Below are 21,544 nucleotides of genomic sequence, written 5' to 3'. Positions count from 1 at the left end.
AAAGGAGAACAAAAAGAATCCCACCAAATTAATCACAGAAACCTCTAAGGAACGCAACAGAACGCAACAGAACAAGATTTCAGAAATCCCACAAAATAGAAAAAAGAGAAAATAACAACCAAGAAGAACGACAAAGAGACAACGAAGAAAGACGGAAACGGTAAGAAAATCAACTAGAACAAAAACAGAGGGAAACCAACAGCGGCTGTTGGGCAAAAACCAGTGACTGTCTGCTAGGTCGGGCTACCACGGCTGAAGGAGCTCGGCCGGAGGAACTCTGAGCTCGCGGAAGCAGCTAAAAGGAGCTGATCTCTAAAGCAACCTGTCAGCACCAAAGACAAAGCTGCCCGCTACAAAGGGACCGTCCGCAGCCCCTCAAACAAAATCGGACCCTCGTCCGCCGCCATTACATCGCGCCCACTGCCGGGACCTGCAGCCACCGCCGGAGCAGAGCCGGATCAACGCCGCTCCACCGTCACCGAGCAGAGCCGGACCCCAACAACTTCCACCGCTGCTGACCCACACCCACCACCTGCAGCCGCCGCCTGAGCAGAGTCTAACTGCTGAAGCTGCCCCACCATCACCACGCCGAGCCCACCTTTTCGCGCTCTCGAGCACCACGTTCCCGACCGCCGCCCACACGCGCTCCATCGACCCGCGCTTCCTGACCACCGCTGAACAAGACTGGCCCTGGTCACAGCCGACCTACCATCCCCAGACTCTGCTGCAGCTGCCCACATCTCAACGCCGCGGGTCCCTTCCGCAGCTGCCGGGGAACAAGGAAAGGAGAGGAAAAGAAGGAAAGGAACACTAACATAATCTAATAAGGAAGAAAGAGAAGTACCAAACCCTCGGGGGGGGGGGAGGGCCCTATAAGGAGGAGGAGGAAGACACAAACAATCGGACATTAATTTAATTAACCAATTCCAGAAAAAGGGGGGGGATTGTCACGGGGCTTCTACAGACTCTGCGAGGGGGGGGAGAAGAATACAAACGGGCATAACTTGTACCCAGAAGGGGGAAGGGCATCAAACAACTAATAGAAATTAAGCGGGAAAAATTGAGCGGGACAATTGAGCGGGAAGAAAATCAAACAGAGAGGGAAAAGATCACAAACGGAGATAACTCCGTTCCAAGAAGGGGGAAGGGACGCCAAACAAACTACCAGAAACTGGGCGGGAACAAATCGGGCGGGAAGAAAAACCAAGCGGGGAAACTGTAAACAGAAAACGGAGGGGGGGAGGGTAAGGGGGAAGAGAGCGGGGGAGAAAGAAAGACAAGACACCAACCAAACTACCAACAACTGGGAAAAAATCAGGAAGCAACATTGTGATGTGCACAGAAAAGAGGGGAAGGGGAAAGAAGGGAAAAAGGGGAGGGGGGAGGGGAGAAGGGGAGGGCGGAAAGAAGGAAAAAAAAACAGGAAGGGAAGGAGAAAGTGAGAGGAGAAAGGACTGAAATAAAGAAAAGGGGAGGGGGGAAGGGGAGGGGGGAAAGAAGGAAAAAAAACAGGAAGGGAAGGAGAAAGTGAGAAGAGAAAGGACTGAAATAAAGAAAAGGGGAGGGGGGGAAGGGGAGGGGAGGGGAGGGGAGGGGGAAAGAAGAGAAAAACGGGAAGGGAAAGAGAATGTGAGAGGAGAAAGGACTGAAATAAAGAAAAGGAGAGGGGAGAGGGAGAAAGGAAATACTCCAAAATCAAAAAAGAGGAGGAATCAAGAGGGAGTCAAAGATAGCCCAACCTTCACTAGCTACCAACCCACACCTGACTTATCCCCACCCCCCTACCCAGCCATACCAAATTAAATCAACATATCCACCCACCAATCAGCCAAAACAATAAACCCAACACAATTAAACACCATCAACTGACCTACCCCAAACCCACCCAAAACAATTAATTCTACCAATTAAATAACTAACCCCCACCCCAAACAACTGATTCTACCCCAAAACCACCCAAATAATCAATCCTACCAATTAAACAATCAATCACCATCAATTGAACACCCAACCCAGCCTGAGGAAATTAGCTCAATCAACCAATTAGCCCAACTTACCAACCAACCCAATAACTTGCCCCCCACTTACCAAACAACCCTACCATCCAACTGAACCACACCCAATTCATAAACCTCAGTCCCAACCCAACATGAAATAACACACAGATCACTCATACACCACACACCCCTGGATTGGGCAACCCTGAGGTGCCACAATAGGCGATCGGGACTACCCCTCCAGGCTCCCACAACGATACACATCCTACACCCAACACATAACTACACAAGTGGAACTGGGAAGCCCTGAGAGGCTGTAATTAGCGATCAGGGCCAACCTCCCACAGATACACAAACTCACACACACAAAGACAGAACCGGGGTTTAACAATCAACCCCAGCCAAACCACTGAACCAAGAATTGAACCAACAGTGTCCATAGAGCTCACAATGCCTAACAAATCTGAAGAAGGAGGAAAAGCAGGGGCCTTGATAGGGTCAGGGATCCCAATAATAAGGGGCAAAGGCAGGGACAGCGGATGGCGGAGGTACATCAAACCAAGGGGGCCGAAAACCAAACATACTCAGGCCCCCTCCAGACTCCGCCCCATCCCTCGTGACACTAGGGTGGAGGCAAAGGTAAACAACCCGCCTCTGACACTGGTGCTGTGCAACGCCAGGTCAATAAACAACAAAACCTCTACGCTGCAAAACTACTTTGTAGAGCAAAGAGCGGACCTGGCGTGCTTGACAGAAACCTGGACCAGGGAAGGGGAGACAGTTGCCCTCAAAGACCTAGCCCCTGCTGGGTTCTCTGTCCTCCACCAGTCCCGGACAGCGGGGCGGGGAGGAGGGGTGGCAATCCTAACCCGAGAGGCTTTCTCCTTTAGAGCCCTCCCTGCGCCGTCAATACCAGGCATTGAATGTGTTGGCCTCGGATGGGGATCAACCGAGAGCGTGGCCATCTGGTTAGTATACCGCGCGCCCACTGCACCACCAGATGCCCTGCCTGCCCTGCTAGAGGCGGTGGCGGCCTGGACGCTACAGTTCTCCAGTCTACTAGTCCTGGGGGACTTTAACGTCCATGCTGAGCTACTGTCCTCTAGAACTGGACAGGACCTAGTGTCAACCATGGCAACACTGGGGCTCTCGCAATTTGTTGTTGGCCCCACCCATCAAGCAGGCCACACCCTGGACCTTATTTTCGGCGTAGGTTTGGATGTGGATCTGGTCACAACAACAGCTGTGCCATGGTCAGACCACTATGCTCTAAAGGCTCGGCTAAGGCTTCCACCACCTCCTCAGTTGGGCGCCGAGCAAATTTTAGCTCGCCCGCGGAGACTTATGGATCCAATAGGATTCCTGAACGCTCTGCGGGAACCAATGCCTCCCGGCACTTCTCTCAATGGCCTGGTCAGTGACTGGCATGACAGACTGCTGACTGCCATTGATGAGATAGCTCCCCGACGCCCTCTCCGGCTCCGTCTCAAGCGAGCTCCCTGGTACACCGAGGAGCTTCGCGACAAGAAACGGGAACTGAGACGGCTAGAGCGAGTTTGGAGGAAGACTCGTGACGAAGCCTCGAGAACATCTTATAGAATGCAGATGAAAGCCTATGAGATGGCGGTGAAGTCAGTAAAACGCAATTTTTACTCGGCTACCATCGCATCTGCAGACTCACGCCCAGCTCAATTGTTTAAGGTAGTTCGATCCCTCACTGCCCTGATTGAAGGGCAACAAAACAGTAGCCAATTGGACATCAGCTGTGAGGCATTTGCGAGCCATTTTGCAGACAAAATCTCGACACTCCGCCATGACCTCCCTCCAACCTTAGATACAAAAAGTGAACTAGAGGCCCCTTGGCCGTCTTTGGAGAAAACTATGAGTAACTTCAGACGACTCACGCTGGCCGAAGTGGACAGGATACTAGCGACAACAAGACCAACTACATGCCCACTAGACCCTTGCCCATCCTGGCTCTTAAAAACAGCCGGCATAAGAATAAAGGGCCCCCTCCGGGAGATAATCAACCTATCTCTCACAACAGGAGAATTCCCGGAGGGTTTGAAAGAGGCCGTGGTACGTCCACTGTTGAAAAAAACATCTCTAAATCCACAAGAGCCTAACAACTACAGGCCCGTCTCGCACCTAGCATTTCTGGGCAAGACGATAGAAAGGGCAGTCGCAAACCAACTGACGGAGTACCTGGAAGAAGCTTCGGTCCTAGACCCATCCCAGTCTGGCTTCCGGCCTGGCCATGGGGTAGAGACAACGCTAGTCGCCCTGACGGACGACCTCCGTCGCCAGTTGGACCGAGGCGGGTCGGCACTGCTGATATTATTAGACCTCTCAGCGGCGTTCGACACAGTCGATCACGAGCTTCTAGCTCGCCGCCTCATCGATGCTGGAATACAAGGGACAGCCCTTCAATGGCTGATCTCCTTCCTTCAGGATCGTGGACAGAGGGTTGCAATAGGAGAGAAAACATCAGACCGCCGGCAACTTACTTGTGGAGTCCCACAAGGAGCGGTCCTCTCTCCTATCCTATTTAACATCTTCATGCGCCCTCTCGCACAACTGGTACGGAAGTTTGGGCTGGGTTGCCACCAATATGCAGATGACACCCAGCTCTTCCTCCTGATGGATGGCCGCCCTGACTCTCCCCCAGAAGCATTAGCCAGCTGCCTGGAAGCAGTGACGAGATGGCTCAAGCAGAGTCGTCTGAAGCTCAATCCTTCAAAGACGGAGGTCCTGTGGCTGGGTAGGAAGGGGCCATGTGAGGAAGCGCGCCTGCCTACCCTGGATGGCGTGCAGCTCTCTACGGCTTACTCCGCCAGGAACCTAGGCGTGATTCTGGACGCCTCCCTCACAATGGAGGCCCAGATCACAAAGGTAGCGCGGCTGGCATTTTACCATCTCCGCCAAGCCAAACTACTAGCGCCCTACCTGGCCCCGGAACATCTAGCCACAGTGATCCATGCGACGGTCACCTCTAGACTGGACTTTTGTAACTCGCTCTACGCAGGCCTGCCCTCAGCCCTGACCCGGAAACTACAACTGGTTCAAAATGCAGCAGCCAGGATCCTCACAGCAACACCGTGGAGGTCTCATATCCGGCCTATTCTCCACCAGCTGCAATGGTTACCAGTTGAATTCCGGATCAGACTAAAGGTTCTGGTTATTACCTTCAAGGCCATACGCGGTCAGGGCCCAGTGTACCTGAGGGACCGCCTCCCCGCCTATGCCCCCAAAAGAGCCCTGCGCTCTACTACCACCAACCAGCTAAGGATCCCTGGCCCTAAAGAAGTCCGTCTGGTCTCGACCAGGGCCAGAGCATTCTCTGTTCTGGCCCCTACCTGGTGGAACGAGCTCCCAGAAGAGATCAGGGCCCTGACGGAGCTTAAACAGTTCCGCAGGGCCTGCAAAAAGGAGCTCCTCCACCAGGCATTTGGCTGAGACCAGACATAATCAACAGCGACCAAGGGCCCCTGCTCCCCCCCCACCCCCCCTCAGAATTCAATAAATAAACCACCCCCCTCAGAATCCCATCAATAAGCCCTGGACCTGTTTGTAGTACTATATTGTTATACCGTTATATTGTGCTGTTATTTTGGTTACAATTATTAGTTATCAGTTATACATGTTACAGACTGTTTTATGTATTGTTCTCTGTTATGATGTAAACCGCCCTGAGCCTCCGGGGAGGGCGGTATATAAGTATGATAAATAAATAAATAAAAATAAATAAATATAAACATTTGAAACATTTACATGATTTGAAGTGGAAATTAAAGTTCCATGTGGTGTGTGCATGACACATTCTAGTCATAGGTGGAAAAGAGGACAAAAATACTGCAGGCTGGGGTTTTAGTCATGGCAGGTTGCCCCACCTCTTCGTGCACCCACATGGGGGAGCATTTGGCCTGGTACGCCTTATCCGCCTCCGATTTGTGCTCCTGCACGGGAGCTGGGGCAGAGAAGTTCCCAGTGCGTAAATGGTAAGTGTGTCCCTTTGGCCTAGATTTTCCCCTTTGCTAACAGCCATATTCTCTGCAAGGCAAAGTAGTGAGAAATCCCAGTTGCAATGTATGGCTGCGAAAGTTGGACCATAAGGAATGCCGAGCGTCAAAGAATTGATGCTTTTGAACTCTGGTGCTGGAAAAGACTCTTGCGAGTCCCTTGGACTGCAAGGCGTACAAACCGGTCAGTCCTAGAGGAGATCAGCCCGGACTGCTCCTTAGAAGGCCAGATCCTGAAGATGAAACTCAAATACTTTGGCCACCTCATGAGAAGGAAGGACTCCCTGGAGAAGAGCTTAATGCTGGGAGCGACTGAGGGCCAAAGAAGAAGGGGGTGACAGAGAATGAGGTGGCTGGATGGAGTCACTGAAGCAGTCAGTGCAAACTTAAATGGACTCTGGGGAATGGTAGAGGACAGGAAGACCTGGAGGATCATTGTCCATGGGTTCACGATGGGTCGGACACGACTTCACACTTAACAACAAAAGTGAGAAATCATTCCTGTAGTTGAAGTGACTGTACCTAATCAGTTTTATAAAAACGTGTGAGGTCCCCTTCAATAAATAGCATCTTCCAGGAAATATTCACATGAGAAATTTTCATGGTGAGGCTACTGCCCAGGCAAATGTACATAGGATTGTAACCTTAGAAATGCAACTTCCCCTTTGCAATGAAACCCTTTCTATAATAACTGTTTGATTTTACATAAATTAACAGTTGCCACTAGAGGACAATGTTGAGTTAATAAACCTGTCCACTCCTGCTTGACTTATGAAGGTGTTGGAAATACCATGAGAATGAATAAACTGGATAAGTAGTCAGTATAGACTTTTTGAACTGTAGGTATTTTCTGTATAGTTAATGGAGCCCTCAGCTAACTAGTTAAGATCAGTTTAAGATACAGCAAAGCACCCTTTTATTTTCCAATGGTTAGTGGTCCATTGTGGTGGTAGCTGACGTTATCCCACCCTTCCAAGAAGCTGTACATAACATATATCATTCTTCCATGACCTTATCCTTACAACCTCCAGTGAGGCAGGTGAAGGTGAAAGAAAGAGAGAGAGTGACTGACCCCGTGTAGCCTAGTGATCTTCATGGATGTGGAGGCATTTGAATTTTGGTCGCCCTGGTCCTAGTGCAACTCTCTAATAAGCATTCTGACAAGTATTTAGTATATACAGGTATAACGTAGAGAAGCTTGTATATAAAAAACAAATTTACCTTTTAATGATGCAAATATAACATGATTGCTAGATAAAGGCTGTAAAGCACAGCTACGTGTTCCAGATTTGGCTCTATGGAAAGCCCAAACTGCTTTTTTAAATCAAAAGACAAATAGGACCAAGCCACAACTAGGACCAAGCTACAGTCAGGCTCTAACTCTTTGATACAAAGGCTTCTAACATCTTCTATTCATGGTCTATCTTCACCATTTATTTATTTAATTTATTTATGTTTCGATTTATTCCCTGCCACTTCCAAAGCTGGCTTCTGGCGGGTTACAAGGTCTCATAAAACCCCATTAAAACCCCCATTAAAAGACATAAAAATCCCAGCATGGTGGAAAAACCACCACCCAACCCCCACTACTAGAGAGGTGAGGAAGGAGGTCGACACCATGGTGTTGCCGCAGAACCCTCCTGTATCTCTTGCACAGGCATTTACACATCCTTGACCAGCTTCTTAGTGTGCACCTGCTGATCATCCCTGTCTCCGGCAACAGCCACCAGCTGCATAAGGTGCCCCAAAGTCAACTCTTGAGCTGCCACAGCACTGTCCAAGCACTGTTGACCTCAGGCCTAAACATCTCTCTACTCATGACTGATCTTCAGCCATTTCATGTTAATGGCTGTCTACATGGATTAGAAGGTAGGAGAATGTGTTGTCCTGCATGTGAACGGCACACCTGAAGATTAGGCAACTGTTCTGAATCCCCAGCCCCACTAGGGACCTTGCAAGCTGCAGCATAAGGAGACAATCCAGGGTTCACCACTCCCTTGCCCCCCCATCCATGAAGTCAGGGATGCTTCATCCACACCTGGTCACCCGGGTGCCCCTTCTATAGCTCCTCTCAAAGTAGTGAGGATGCAAAGATTCTTAACGCCAGCAGAGAACGTCAGGGTGATGGACCCAAGAGGTCAACAGAAAGCAACACATCATTGGCAGGGCCCGTGACCCTGCCCCCTTCCCATGGCTTCCTCACCATCATCCTCATTCATTCCTGCCATTGCCATTATAGGAGTGGTTAACCTATTGTTGACTTCCATCTGCCCTTACCTTGTAGCCACAAAACAGGTGGCAGGGGTATAACTTTTTGGGGAGCTCACAGAGGGGTCAATGGGCTTGCAATATCATTGATACCTGAAATCTACATGCTGCTATGTGGATCAGCTACCTCATCAGCCCTGGCACCCAGTAGTAAGTCACTGGCTTCTCCACAGTTAGTCACCTGCAGGGAAGAAAGCAGGATTGAGTGGGCAATGTGGATGTTGCATGGCTGAAAGCCCATATAACCATTGAGCAGGACTTCAATGTTGTTGACACCTGCAACATATGATAGAATCACATGCAGCACAGCCTCAGTACTAGACACCACCTGCTTGTAGGGAATGTCCTGAGTCATGAGAGCAAGTACGCGCCACTGATCTGGGCCACAGTTGTTCCTCTGCTTCAAGGTCTACAGCTCTGTCCATGTACCATGACCTGTGGTAGAAACCTACTTTGCCACCATGCACCAGAAAGCACATTAGTGAGCAGTCATGGAGTTGACCCAGGAGACAGGGCCACAGTGGCATGTTCCACCACTATCCTGTACAGCGGCACATTCTCCAACAGAGAGGACTAAGGGCTTACAGGTGATCCGTAACTTCTGCAGCTTGCTGGAGCCAGAGGGACCCAGGGATCTTGTTCCAGAGGACTAGGACACTCTTGTAATCAGCTCCTTCTCAGGTGAGATCTGAGCCATCCATGGAGGGCATGGCAGCCTTGGACTAGGACATGATGGTCCCAGTGCCTCCCCAGTCTCTCCCATTGATGGTAGGTGTGCCCCATGCATGCACTGACCCATTCAGTATCCATGAATGGACTGTTAGATGGTTCCATGTTGCACCAAACATTCAGCCAATCATATCCTGTGCCTGACACAGGGGTAGGACTGGCCATGATTTCTCTGTGCCCCCATTCCTCCCCACAAGCATGTTGGTCATGGCTATTCTGGCAGTCCTGCATACAATATAGGCTCAACTGGACAAGATGGCAGTCTTGAGAGGTAGTGTTTGAATGCTCATGTATGAGATAGCTCATGTTTGAGATATGTGCAGTCTCCTAGTGGCTGTTGATGGTTTGTTGTGTGGTGGCTGACCCATGAGCCTCAATGATATAAAGTGGCCATAGTTAGGCTCTCAAAGTTCCTTGGTGTGTCACCTGGCCACAATACCCTGACCAATTGAGGCGCCTATTGTTTTCCCAAGACCCCCTCCCCCTCATTTAATTGCCTGTGTTGTTTATACTATTGCTGTGTGGGGCTCAGACTAAAGTGTTTGGAGTAAGGTTTATAGTTTATTCAAGGTTACGTTCTGCATTCTCCCTGTCATGGGATGGGTCTTCCAGGGAATCAAGGATTGACTGAGTGAGCCCGAAGTACCCTGTGGGGAAGTGGCCTCAGCTGTGCATGCAGCTCAGGGTGGTGGCCTACGGGCTTGTGGTTGGCAACTGTCCGCTGGCAACTACCATCTGCCATGGCTGTCTGGATGTGGCCTACATCCCTGGCTGGGAGGGAAGTGGGATGGTGATTTGCACTGGAGACCAGTGAAGGAAGGGTTTGAAGTGACATTGCTTCTCACAGGAGCATCTATAAGGCACAGTGCTGGCTGCTCTGAGTTGATGTGCCTACAGGAAAGATCCTATAAGGGGGAGTCAGGTCCACTCCTGCCACACCACCAGGCTGGCTGCCTCCCATGCTTGTGGAGGGTTGTTCTACTAGAACTTCTGACAGAGAGCTATGACATTGACATTGTCATTGTGGCAACACCAGCATGTCTCTGGATTATACTGGCATATCTCTTCCCTAGCATATGATCAGCTCCCTAACCAGAAGTGTGCTGAAACTCTATAAGCAGAGTCTCGAAGGTTCACTTGGTCTTTTGAACAGAAGAAGTAAGATCTCTTCCCAAGGCAATATATATGGAGCCCGTGTTGCTGGGGAAGGAGAGGGATGTGGGTCAGCCGTTTCTGTGGAATGGAACAGATGCACATTTAGCAACATCAGTACATTGAGTCAGGCAGCATTTTTGCATTTCTTTTATTGTTTCATGTCATTACTGGCTTGTTTTATTTTGAGTTCTCACATTTCCTGTGTGTGTCACATTCTTTGTTTTTAAGGTAGAAGAAGAAGAACCAACTGGGTTTATTCGTCTGGAAAAATTTCTTCCTATGATGACTAGAGTATTAATGGAAAGAAGGTAGCAGGAAAAAAAACTAAATTGTGCATTATGAATAATGTGTATGTGGTTAGTTTTAATTACAATCTGTTCATAGTTGCATGGATAAAATGTTTTGATAAATGAAATGAAAAAGTTGATAAATGAAGAGAAAAAGTAGATTATATATAGATACATACTAGTATACTTCTACCCTATTAGCTTCCTTGTATGTGTCTTTCCAGATAATTTAATTAAGATGGTCATTCAGAGGTGAACAGATTTTAAAAGTAATGATTAATTTTCCGATGTGATTTTAATGGATAGATAGATGTAGATACACCATCTGGCTGGTGTACTGTGTGCTCAATGCACCTCCAGATGCTCTGCCAGCTTTGCTGCAGGCGGTGGTGGGCTGGACATTATACTTCCCCAGACGATTAGTTCTTGGGGGTTTTAATGACCATGCTGAGCTGCTGTCCTCTAGAGATGGGCTGAACCTGGTGTCATCCATGGCGACATTAGGGCTCTTGTAATTTGTTGTTGGCCCCACCCACCTAACAGGCCACACCCTGGACCTCATTTTCGGTGCAGGTCTGAATGTGGATCTGGTCATGGCAAATGTCGTGCAATAGTCAGACCACTATGCCCTGAAGGCTCGGCTAAGACTATCACCCCTCCTCAGTTGGGCATCAAGCAAATTTTTGCTCATCCTCAGAGACTAAATCCCCCTGGGATTATTGCAGTTATTTTAGTGTTATTATTTTGAAAAATGAGTATCAGTTTGGGAGTCATTTCTAACCACTCCATCCATTCATCCATCCATCCATCCATCCATCCATCCATCCATCCATCCATCCATCCATCCATCTTTATATACCGCCCTCCCTGAAGGCTCAGGGCAGTTTACATAGAACTGAAAACTATACAGGAACATTACATATAACTAACTATAACATTAACATTGTTAACTGATAATAACAGAGTAAACGTATAATATTAAACAATAATAATACAACAGGTCCAGGAGTTTGATGGATTTCGGGGGGGGAGAGAGGGGGACAGGAGCCCTGCTGATGTTGTTGATTGATTGTGCCTGTCCTCGGCCAAATGCCTACAATTAATCTTGGGTGTGTTCAGGCTAGCATTGTTATTCAGTGTTTAGGCAACTGCAGTTCAAAATGCAACATGTTCCAGGGCTGAGTCCTAGTACTGAAAAATAGATTTGGGGGCAAAATCTGGTAAATCCTGGATTAATTAAGACTAGAGAGTTGACAGTTCCCTTTCCACATGGCTTATTTTGGAATGGAGTATAAAAACTGCACATGCTGCCCTAAATAAGATGTTCATTGTAGAGTTGTGCAAACATGTTTGTTTCTATTATGATTGACTAGCTCATTTCAGAAAGTTTAGGGTCACATTATGCATGATGTTAGAGTTTTATGACTAGAAATCCAAACATGTTATGTGGAACTAAAAAAAAAAAAACTGCAGGAAGACCTGAAATGAATCAAGGCTACAGCCCTGAGGAAAGCCTATGGCCTTCGCCCAAACTGTGGACCTGGCTCAATTGAAACTGAATCTGTGCTTGCTCTCTTTCCTTATAGGGCTTAAAACAGCTGGAGGGATGTGTTTTCAGTCAGGAAAACAATGAGGGCAGGAAAAGTGAAATACTTCTTCTCCAGTGCTACAGCCCTATGGGGTACATCTGTAGTACCTTCTTAGGGCTTTATAACTTGTTTAAAGATCCAAACACAGGATCTTAGGATGGGATATAACACCTTGAGTCACTAACTTTTTAAAAATATGGCACTAAACAGGGGTAGTCAAACTGTGGCCTTCCAGATGTCCATGGACTACAATTCCCATGGGAATTGTAGTCCATGGACATCTGGAGAATTGTAGTCCATGGACATCTGGAGGGCCGCAGTTTGACTACCCCTGCACTAAAATAACATTGTAGGCACTAAAATAACATTTCTCACCTTGATGTTACACTGAAGCTATAGATAGTTATACCAGCCCAAACGGGATGGGGGTAGGGAGAGCCCATTTTCCAAAGTTGCCTGTCACAGTTATATCATTTATTTACTTATTTATTGATTTATTTACTTATTTCAGATACCGACCAATTCCAGAAGATATTCTCTTACGTGCATTTGAGGTCTGTACCAAGAACGAAAATCTATTTAGGAGGGGAAATATTTGGTAAATCTTGAGGCAATAGGAATGATAATCTCCATTCTCTTATTTTTAGGTTTTAGATCAAAATAAATGCGGACATCTTACTAAAGAGGAGCTGGTAAAATATATGACTGAAGAAGGTAAAAGGTCTTCATTAAAATTAGCTTTACATTTGGGATTGATTTTAGTATGGTACCATGAGCACCCTGTGTGGCAAGATATGGACACTAGGGATTATCAGCTAGAGACTATGAAAGTATGAAACAAAATGTTTTAAATCACTTTATGATTCTTTTTGACCTTAATTGTACTAATATAAATCATGCACTCTCCTGCATGTGATTTGCACGTTTCCTTTGTTTGCAATGGACTTGGGAAGTATTCAGAAAAAACTTCAGGTATGATGTGTTTCATTTAAACCTGAAATATAATAACAGGAGCACTTTCAAACATCAGAATTCCTCATTAATCATATATGGAAACCTGGAAGAAAAAAGAGGAAATACTTCATTACTTATTTGTATAAATAACCCCCCAGAGTTACTGGCTTGGGGCAGTTTCCAGCATGTTATCATTTACAATACAGATAGATTAATAAAACAGTAACCCTAGGATTGATTCAGACTTTTGTGGTAGAAAACCCATATTTGCTATTTATATTATACTTACAGGTATTATAAAAATGGTATAGGTACATCTTGTTGTTGTATGGAGCAGATATCAAATAATGATAAAAATGATGTAAGGAATGAGCAAAGAAAAAATGAATCTGAGTTGGAAGATTAAACAGTAGGAAATTGAGCAACACTATAAATATTCTTTCTGTTGCAGGTGAACCTTTTACACAGGAAGAAATGGAGGAAATGCTCTCTGCTGCTGTAGATCCAGAAACAAATACTGTGCGCTACAAAGATTATATTTCAATGATGGTTGTGGATGAAAATTAAGCACTTCTTCTGTAATTCATGGGTCCAAATCTACTTTTGACATGTAAACTAATTTTCACTGAAGTTGTATTTGCTGAGATTGCTGCAGAATCCAACTTAAAGACTAATGTTGAAATAATTTCTGTGGAAATATTGTCCTTTTTTACTTAGTAAATGAACAATTTTTAAAAGGTGGTTGTTAAAATTGTGAATCTCTACAGAAAAGAAATTGATAAAGGGATAACGAGATATATAGAATTCAAATGATAAATGTAGAAAAACTTTAGCCTTGGGGACAAAATAAATTAATAATGATTTAATAAACTCTTATATCAGCAAAAACAAATATGTGATGATATAGCTAACATTTTTAACTTACTGGAGATCAGATTTCATATTTAAAACTGAACCTTACCTTCACTCAGTATAGGCTTCTGAACTTAACACATATTATTTATTTTTTAGGAATTTTTTTAACCAAGATGACATTGTTTTTCAGGAAATTTGCAGAGTTCTGCTTAGAAGTCACAAGGAAACTATTTTTTTGTTAATGCCAAATATCTGTGAGGGAGATTTTGTTACAAGTAATTTTCTGGAAACCAAAAGCAGAGCATTGGCAAAGAACCCAAACCTGGTAACACTCTTTTACTGTTGTTTCAAGACAAGCTGTTTGTTGACTTTCAGGTATGTTGTAAGGCCCCTTTTTATACATGGTATGTTTTTAATCCCTCCTTGGAAACAGGATTACCTTTGCAAAGATTCTTCTGAATGAATTGTGTTTGTGCTTAAAGTCTCTTCAGAGATTACAGCATCACCACTGACTGTTGATATTGTTTAATATTTACCTAGAAGTAGTGGGGGGTCTCATTAGGACGTGGGTCCCATTGTGCTTTAGAGTGTTTTTTTAATAAGTACACTTGGAAATGTATTCCTGCCCTGCATAGTTTGCAAACTACAGACAAAGTAGGTGTAAATGAAAGCTGCAATCCTGAAAACAATTATATGGGAATAAATCCCTTTGAGCTCAGTGGGATTTGTTTCTGAGTAAACATTTTTAGGATTGTGTGGAAGAGTGCATTAGCACAAGACTTGCAGAAGGGCTCACAGAACAGAAGCAAGTGAAATGATACCTTGGATTGTGTGAACTTCTGTTTGAAATGCTGGAGGCGTACAATTTTGAGTTACAGAAAAACTTTAACTCCAGTTTCCTTGGGTCTTTTTGCCCTCTCCCCCAGCCTGCCTAGCCATCTTTGTTTTCTTTCCCTCTGGTTTTCGGGTTCTTATGATACTGTATTCATGACTGTTGCTGATGTCAAGGAAAGGGAACATGTTAATGAGGGAATTGCATTTAGGAAGATTTTTATTTTATTTTATTTATTAATTATTGTATTTAGATACCACCCTCCCCAAAGGCTCAGAGCGGTTTACATGAAACAGGAATGATATAGGTAACTCCATTTGTAGTAATAACGTGGTGATAACAAACAATAATATAGTAATAAAAATAAACAACATTATAGAATGGTGGAATAAGGGGAAGAACATTAAATCAACTTGTACTGAAGGCCCAGTGGGTTGGGTGGGTCTGTAGTGATTGTCAGAGGAAGGCTTGGGGGCCAATGGAAAGCGGTGGTTCAGGTCGATCTCAACCAAATGCCTGGTGGAGGAGCTCCATTTTGCAGGCCCTACAGAACTGTTCGAGTTCTGTCAGGGCCCTGATCTCCTCTCGGAGCTCGTTCTACTAGGTGGGAGCCAGAATGGAGAAAGCTCTGGCCTTGGTTGAGGTCAAACGGGCTTCCTTGGGTCCAGCCTGGAATGCAGGCCAACCAGGGTACGGCCAGCCCCACTTCCCTCACAGGGTATCAGTTATGGGGAGAGGAAGAAAAGGCGATTTTAAACTGCTTAGAGACACCTAAGGTCTGCTGGGCGACTACGGCCCACTTCCAGTTTCTCAGTGCTCTCTCGACTCCACCTCCCTCATGGGGAGTCTAATATGGGGAGAGGAAGGGAAGGCGATTTTAAACTGCTTAGAGACACCTGAGGCCTGCTGGGTGGCTGTGGACCATTCCCAGTTCTCACAGAGTTCTCTCAGCTCCACCTCGCTCACAGAGTGTCTGTTATGGGGATAAAAAAGGAAGGCAATTGGACACTGCTTTGAGACACTGAGGCCTGCTGTGTCACTGCAGCCCATTCCCAGTTCTCTCAGACCTCTCACAGCCCCACTTCCCTCACAGGTTGTCTATTGTGTGGAGATGGAAAAAGGTTTTGTAAACCGCTTTTAGACTCCTTTGGGTAGTAAACAGCAGGGTACAAAAATCCAGCTCTTTTTCTTCTAAGGGGCAACACCGAAAGACACATATGAGCACATAACATTATATCAACAGTAAAAAAATGGACAGAAGGAGCAGGGCGGACACCTGTGTATTGTGAATACCCCCTGTGTATTAGGGCAGGGGGACATTTTGGTGTCTGTGGCCTAATTCACACAAGAAGGAAAATGAGGTTGAATGCAGAACCAGGAGGAATTGGCTGCCATGTAATCTCCCCCCTAAGAAGAGTCTCCGGTCTGATTTTCCCTTCCCATATCTGAAGACATGGCTCTGGAAAGCTCATCTGTAACCACTATGCCACAATTCCCAAAGGTCAGTTCTCTCCCACACTCAACTAATATTCCAAACCACAGGTTCTTGACACCCATCTCTCCACATCCATGCCCTCATTTGTCACCATACCACCACGACCTCCCACACAACACACATATTCAACCTCATGCCCTTACAGACTGGACAACCCTTATTCTTCCCAATGCCAAGTTCTCTCTATCTTAATCACTCTCTTCCTTTCTACCTCGCTCTTTGCTATTTCCCTCCCTCCCTGCTTGCTAGTGCCTGTTGTATCAGCTACAACGGGCTTTAATTCTAGTACATATACATAGATAATAGGACAAGAACAGTACATTAATAAAGAAGTGTTTAGTTTGATGATTATGTTAGCCAGTCAGTCGAGTCTGATTCTTGGCGATCCTGTGGCTCAACTGTTGCCACAATTTTTGATCTTGCACCGCCTCTCAGTTAAGACAAATGCATTTATCTTTATAGGCATACCTCTTGGGCAGGTAATGCACATCTTTTCTCTCTTAATAAAACAGTAAGTGGTATTGGGGTGGGCTCAGTCCGTGATGGGGAGGAGCAACAATTGGTCCCATGGCCCTGGACTGACAAGCGGAGGGGCCAATCGGAAGGCGCGAAGCCTAGGACTGTATAGGACCTCTACTAGCTATTTGCAAAATTGTCTGAGGTCGGTTGCTGACTTACAAGCCTAAATCATGTATGTTAAAAAGAATGGCTCATCTAATAGAGAAACAAACCCAAGATTTGAAAGCATTCACAGAAGGATTGCTTAAGAATATTTTCAAGGAGATCCAAGATGGCAAGGAAGAAGTTTCTAACAGGAATGATGGATCAATAACAGTGGTTGATGATAGCTCTAAACAAGGTGGAAAACCATCAGCAGAAGAGAAATCTGAAATTTTGGAGATGGAAAAGGGGATGTCGGAGACTTGCAGCCTAGATAAGGACACCCTTCTTAAAAAGACATACAGCCATCTCAAAGCAACAGTACACAAGAATCAATCAAAAGATATATGGATCTGCTGTGAAAGTAATCGATTTAAGGGAGCTTTTCGGGAAAAAAATTGTATTGATATCGGAGTCCAGGAGGTGCAGCTGCCTCAAGATTCATTGATGCATACTCTGCGGGAAACAGTACAACTGCACTTTCTACGCCAAAGGCCAACTGAACAGAACACAAGTCTACGGGAACAACAAGATGCAGCAAGCCTCGATATGAGGCCCACTTAAGAAGACCGGGGAAGGGAAAAGGGAAGCAATGGTTGAAATTTTTGTTCTTTTTTCCCCCTTTCTTCTGTAGGCACATAGGCAATATAATCGTAAGTGCCGGAAATATAAAATGGGGTTTTCCCCCCTTTCTTTCTTCTTTATTAGTGTATTGTCATAGGGCCAAAGTTCATACTGTTCTGCAAAAAATGTTCAAAATATACCTGTCAGGATGGCTCTTAGAATGTGTCAAGTATAAAATGTTTTATAGATGTATGTGACACTAAAAGTGACTGTAAAAATTACTAAAAATTATGTTAACAAACGTTCAAAATGTGGTAACAAAGTAGGCTTCTTTTCCTATGTATGGCGGAAATGTGAAAAAGCTTATAAGTTTGGGGCAAAAGTTTATACCATTGTGTAGTTAACATGGGGTCTCAGATTTCTTATGTAAGCTGAATCTGTATTAAGGGAAAGGAGAAGCAATGATTGAAATCTTCTTGTTATTCTTTTGTACACTTTCAAGGCAATATAATTATAAGTGCTGGAAATGTCACGAAAAAGTGGGGGTTTTTCCCTTTTTTCTTTTCTTTTTTATTAGGGTATTGTTATAGGGCCAAAGCTCATATTGTTTTACAAGAAATGTTTAATGTTAAGCATTTAATTTAAATCTGGAAATATCTGTCAAGATGGCTCTTAGACTGTGTCAAGCAGTTAACGTCGGGTCTAAGATCTTCTAAGTAAGCTGAATCTGTATTATTAAATATATCTCCGCAGTGCCTCCCAGCCTAAACTTAAAGCTTAACTAAAAGGAGACAGCTAATGGAGTGGGTTTAAGTATAACAAATGAAGACTATATTTTACTGTTCTTTGTAAGTTTATACTATTATGTAGTTAGTGTGGGGTCTTAGATTTCCTATGTAAGCTGAATCTGTATTATTAAATATATCTCCGCAGTGCCTCCCAGTCTAAACTTAAAGCATAACTAAAAGGAGGCACCTAATGGATAAAGTGGGGGTCTTTCCCCTTTTTTCTTCTTTACTGTTATAGGGCCAAAGTTCTACAAGAAATGTTCTACTGTTCTACAAGAAATGTTTAATGTTAAGCATTCAATTCAAATCTGAAAATATGGGGTTGAATATCAGTCAGGATGGCTCTTAGACTGTGTCAAGTATAAAATGTTTTATAGGTGGTATGTGACACCAAAAGTAACTGTTTGGAAATGTGGTAACTAAGTAGGCCTCTTTTCCTAAATGTGGTGGAAATGTGAAAAAGCTTATAAATTCTGGGCAAAAGTTCATACTATTGCGTAGTTAACGTAGGGTCTTAGATTTCCTATGTATGCTGAAGTGTTGGAAACGTCACAATAAAGTGGGGTTTTTTACCCTTTTTTTCTTTTTTATTAGTGTATTGTGATAGGGCCAAAGTTTATACTGTTCTACAAGAAATGTTCAATGTTAAGCACTTAATTCAAATCTGAAATATGGTGTTGAATATCTGTCAGGATGGCTCTTAGATTGTGTCAAGTATAAATTGCTTTATAGGTGTTATGGGACACCAAAAATGACCGTTAAAATTGTTAAAAACTATGTTAACAAATGTTGGAAATGTGGTAACAAGGTAGGCTTCTTTTCTTAAATGTGGTGGAAACGTGAAAAAGTTTATAAGCTTTGGGCAAAAGTTCATACCATTGTGTAGTTAATGTGGGGTCTTATATTTCCTATGTAAGCTGAATCTGTATTATTAAATATATCTCCGCAGTGCCTCCCAGCCTAAACTCAAAGCATAACTAAAAGGAGGCACTTAATGGAGGGAGTGTAAGTGTAACAAACAAAGACTATATTTTACTATTCTTTGTATTAATAACTTATACTGTCTCTTTTCTATATTTCTATCTTTATGAAAATAAAAAATCTATATTAAAAAAAATACATCCCCATATTCTGACAATGAGCAAGGCCATGATGCCTGATGGAAACTGATGATGAGCATGGCCATGATGCTTGATGGAATTAATGCTGGATAAACAATATCACGCTTTCCCTCTGACGAATCTTACTACACAAGGCTTGCTGATGGATGATGCAGTGAAATTGCATGGGAAGTGTACCGTTTAATTTCAATATCTCTTCATTGATTTTAGCAACAACACCAATTTTACTTCCCACCATATTTCTTGCACCCAGTTGTGATGCTTTTCAATTTATCCCAACTCAGACTGAGATTTTCTACTGATTTTCTACTGATTTACACACCAGATAGAAGCTGTGGTGCTTTTCAAACTCTGCAGTGCATACAACTCTTCTGTAATTCTGAAGTAGGAATCTATCTTTTAAAAATTAGTAACTGAGCTGTATCTATAATCAAAACTTTTTGCCTTGACCATCAGTGACATAAGGAGCTCTTCTCCTAGTTCTTCAGCATGCCTGGTGATTGTAGATGCAGATAAACTAACACAATTAACACAAGATACTTTCTCAGGGCACATTGCCTCCATTACTTTAACCATGTACTTTTAAACAAATTCACCATCAGAGAATGGCATACCACTCTCAGTAATACATTTAGCAACATGATAGCTGGCCCTCACAATAGGCTCTTCAACATGCTTTCTAAAACTATTTTGCTGCAAAAACATTGATTTTTAAGAGAAGGGTGTCCTTTGTTTACTTGAACTTCTCCTTGATATATTGAGTAGCTCTTGCGATAGGATTCAAAATGCCTTTTAATACTGAACTCCTTTAATACTGAGACAGTTTACAGACATATCAGGCAAATTGCTTTATCCTTGTTTAAAGCAAAGAAGTACTCAGTCCATGTGTCATTAAAGACATGGTGCTCATATGCAGTTTTTCATTTTTTTGAAACAACTTCCTTTTGCAAATATCTTACAGGGATTTTAGCAGAGCAGCAGATGCAGGGTTTTAATGTTATCCCTGAATAAATAAAAATTAGTAGTATAATTTTAAGGGTCTAACTCCTCCCTTTTGCCATTAAATTCAATCCACTCTAGCTGCTATTAGCTGGGGATTTTCAATTCGACCATTGCAAAGAATAGAAGATACCCCTGCCCCCCCCCTAGCCACTACAGTTCTCAGAAGCACCATGCTAGGAACAATTTAAAAAAAAATAGATTGTGAATCGGGCCTACCAGATGGTAGAGTTGCAATCCCAAGTACACTGAATACTATGTGATTTATTTCTTAATAAACAAGTTTAAATATATACTTGCTAATGCACTTTGATTTTAATATGTTAAAAATTAGGGACTCTCTAAAGACAGGCAAGTAGACAGAGTGAATGAGGGCAGCCTTCCACCTCGAACAGAAGTTGGCTTCAAATTGTATGCAGGGTGCACATACACATCACTGCTTGCCAGCCATGCCTCAATTATGAGGAGTAAAATTGCAGCCAGAGGGAGGGGAACTTGGTTGGAGGAAGATGTGAGAAGGGGAATGCCATAAGCTTCCCTGCTAAGAGAGTACTCAAGGGGCCACTCACTGTCTCTTGCAATCACAGATGTATAAGAAGGCTCCCAGATAGAATAAGGAAAGGAGGAGAGGCCAAAGCAAGCAAGGCCAGTAGTCAGAGCAACCATCTCTTGTTGTGGAAGGAAGAATACTTTTGTTTGCAGCAACAACCTCACTAGTAACTTTGGAAGCCACTTGCTTTGATGAGTGGAGCATCTATAAATATTCAGTATGCAAAACACTTTGTATTCTTTTTTTTCCCTGCAGAAATACCAGGCCTTTTAATGTCCTTTTCCTGCTTTTTTTTTTTTTTAAAGCCCACCTGACATCTCCTGAACCCATTCACACAGTGACTTTACCTTCCTTATATACATAGCTTCAACATGGTAATTCATGGAGAGGGGGGAGTTAAAAAGCTAAGTTTGATGCTATTTTAGTCTGTAAACTTGTTTTAAGCTGTCAGCAGTCAGTTTTTATTGCATAATGTTTTTATGCTGAGCTAGGTTTTCAATGCTGTATTTTAACTAATATCTTTCATTTTAAAAAAGATTATTATTTTATAAGCTTTCTCAGGCAGGCTCGTGTAAAGGCAGCCCATAATTTTTTCCAAATAAATAGTGTCCATAACCTTATTGGGTAGGTGAGGTGATTCAAATTCCTACATTTATCTGCTGGAGTAACTAAATTTGTCTAT

General features: G+C 44.0%; 1 protein-coding gene across 1 annotated transcript in view; it reads left to right on the top strand.

Annotated features, from left to right (window-relative positions):
- Nucleotides 1–13,683, top strand: part of DRC8 (dynein regulatory complex subunit 8) — a 38,971-nt gene extending 25,288 nt beyond the window's left edge. Inside the window, exons 4-7 of the mRNA XM_077344383.1 lie at nt 10,397–10,476; nt 12,556–12,598; nt 12,692–12,758; nt 13,450–13,683. Of these exons, the coding sequence (XP_077200498.1) occupies nt 10,397–10,476; nt 12,556–12,598; nt 12,692–12,758; nt 13,450–13,565 (306 nt within the window). The 3' untranslated portion in view covers nt 13,566–13,683. The remainder of the gene's footprint in view (nt 1–10,396; nt 10,477–12,555; nt 12,599–12,691; nt 12,759–13,449) is intronic.
- The last annotated feature ends 7,861 nt before the right edge of the window (nt 13,684–21,544 follow it).

This window comes from Paroedura picta, chromosome 1 (genome assembly GCF_049243985.1).
Source record: "Paroedura picta isolate Pp20150507F chromosome 1, Ppicta_v3.0, whole genome shotgun sequence".
Classification (NCBI taxonomy): Eukaryota; Metazoa; Chordata; class Lepidosauria; order Squamata; family Gekkonidae; genus Paroedura; species Paroedura picta.
This window is presented reverse-complemented; position numbering and strand designations above follow the sequence as displayed.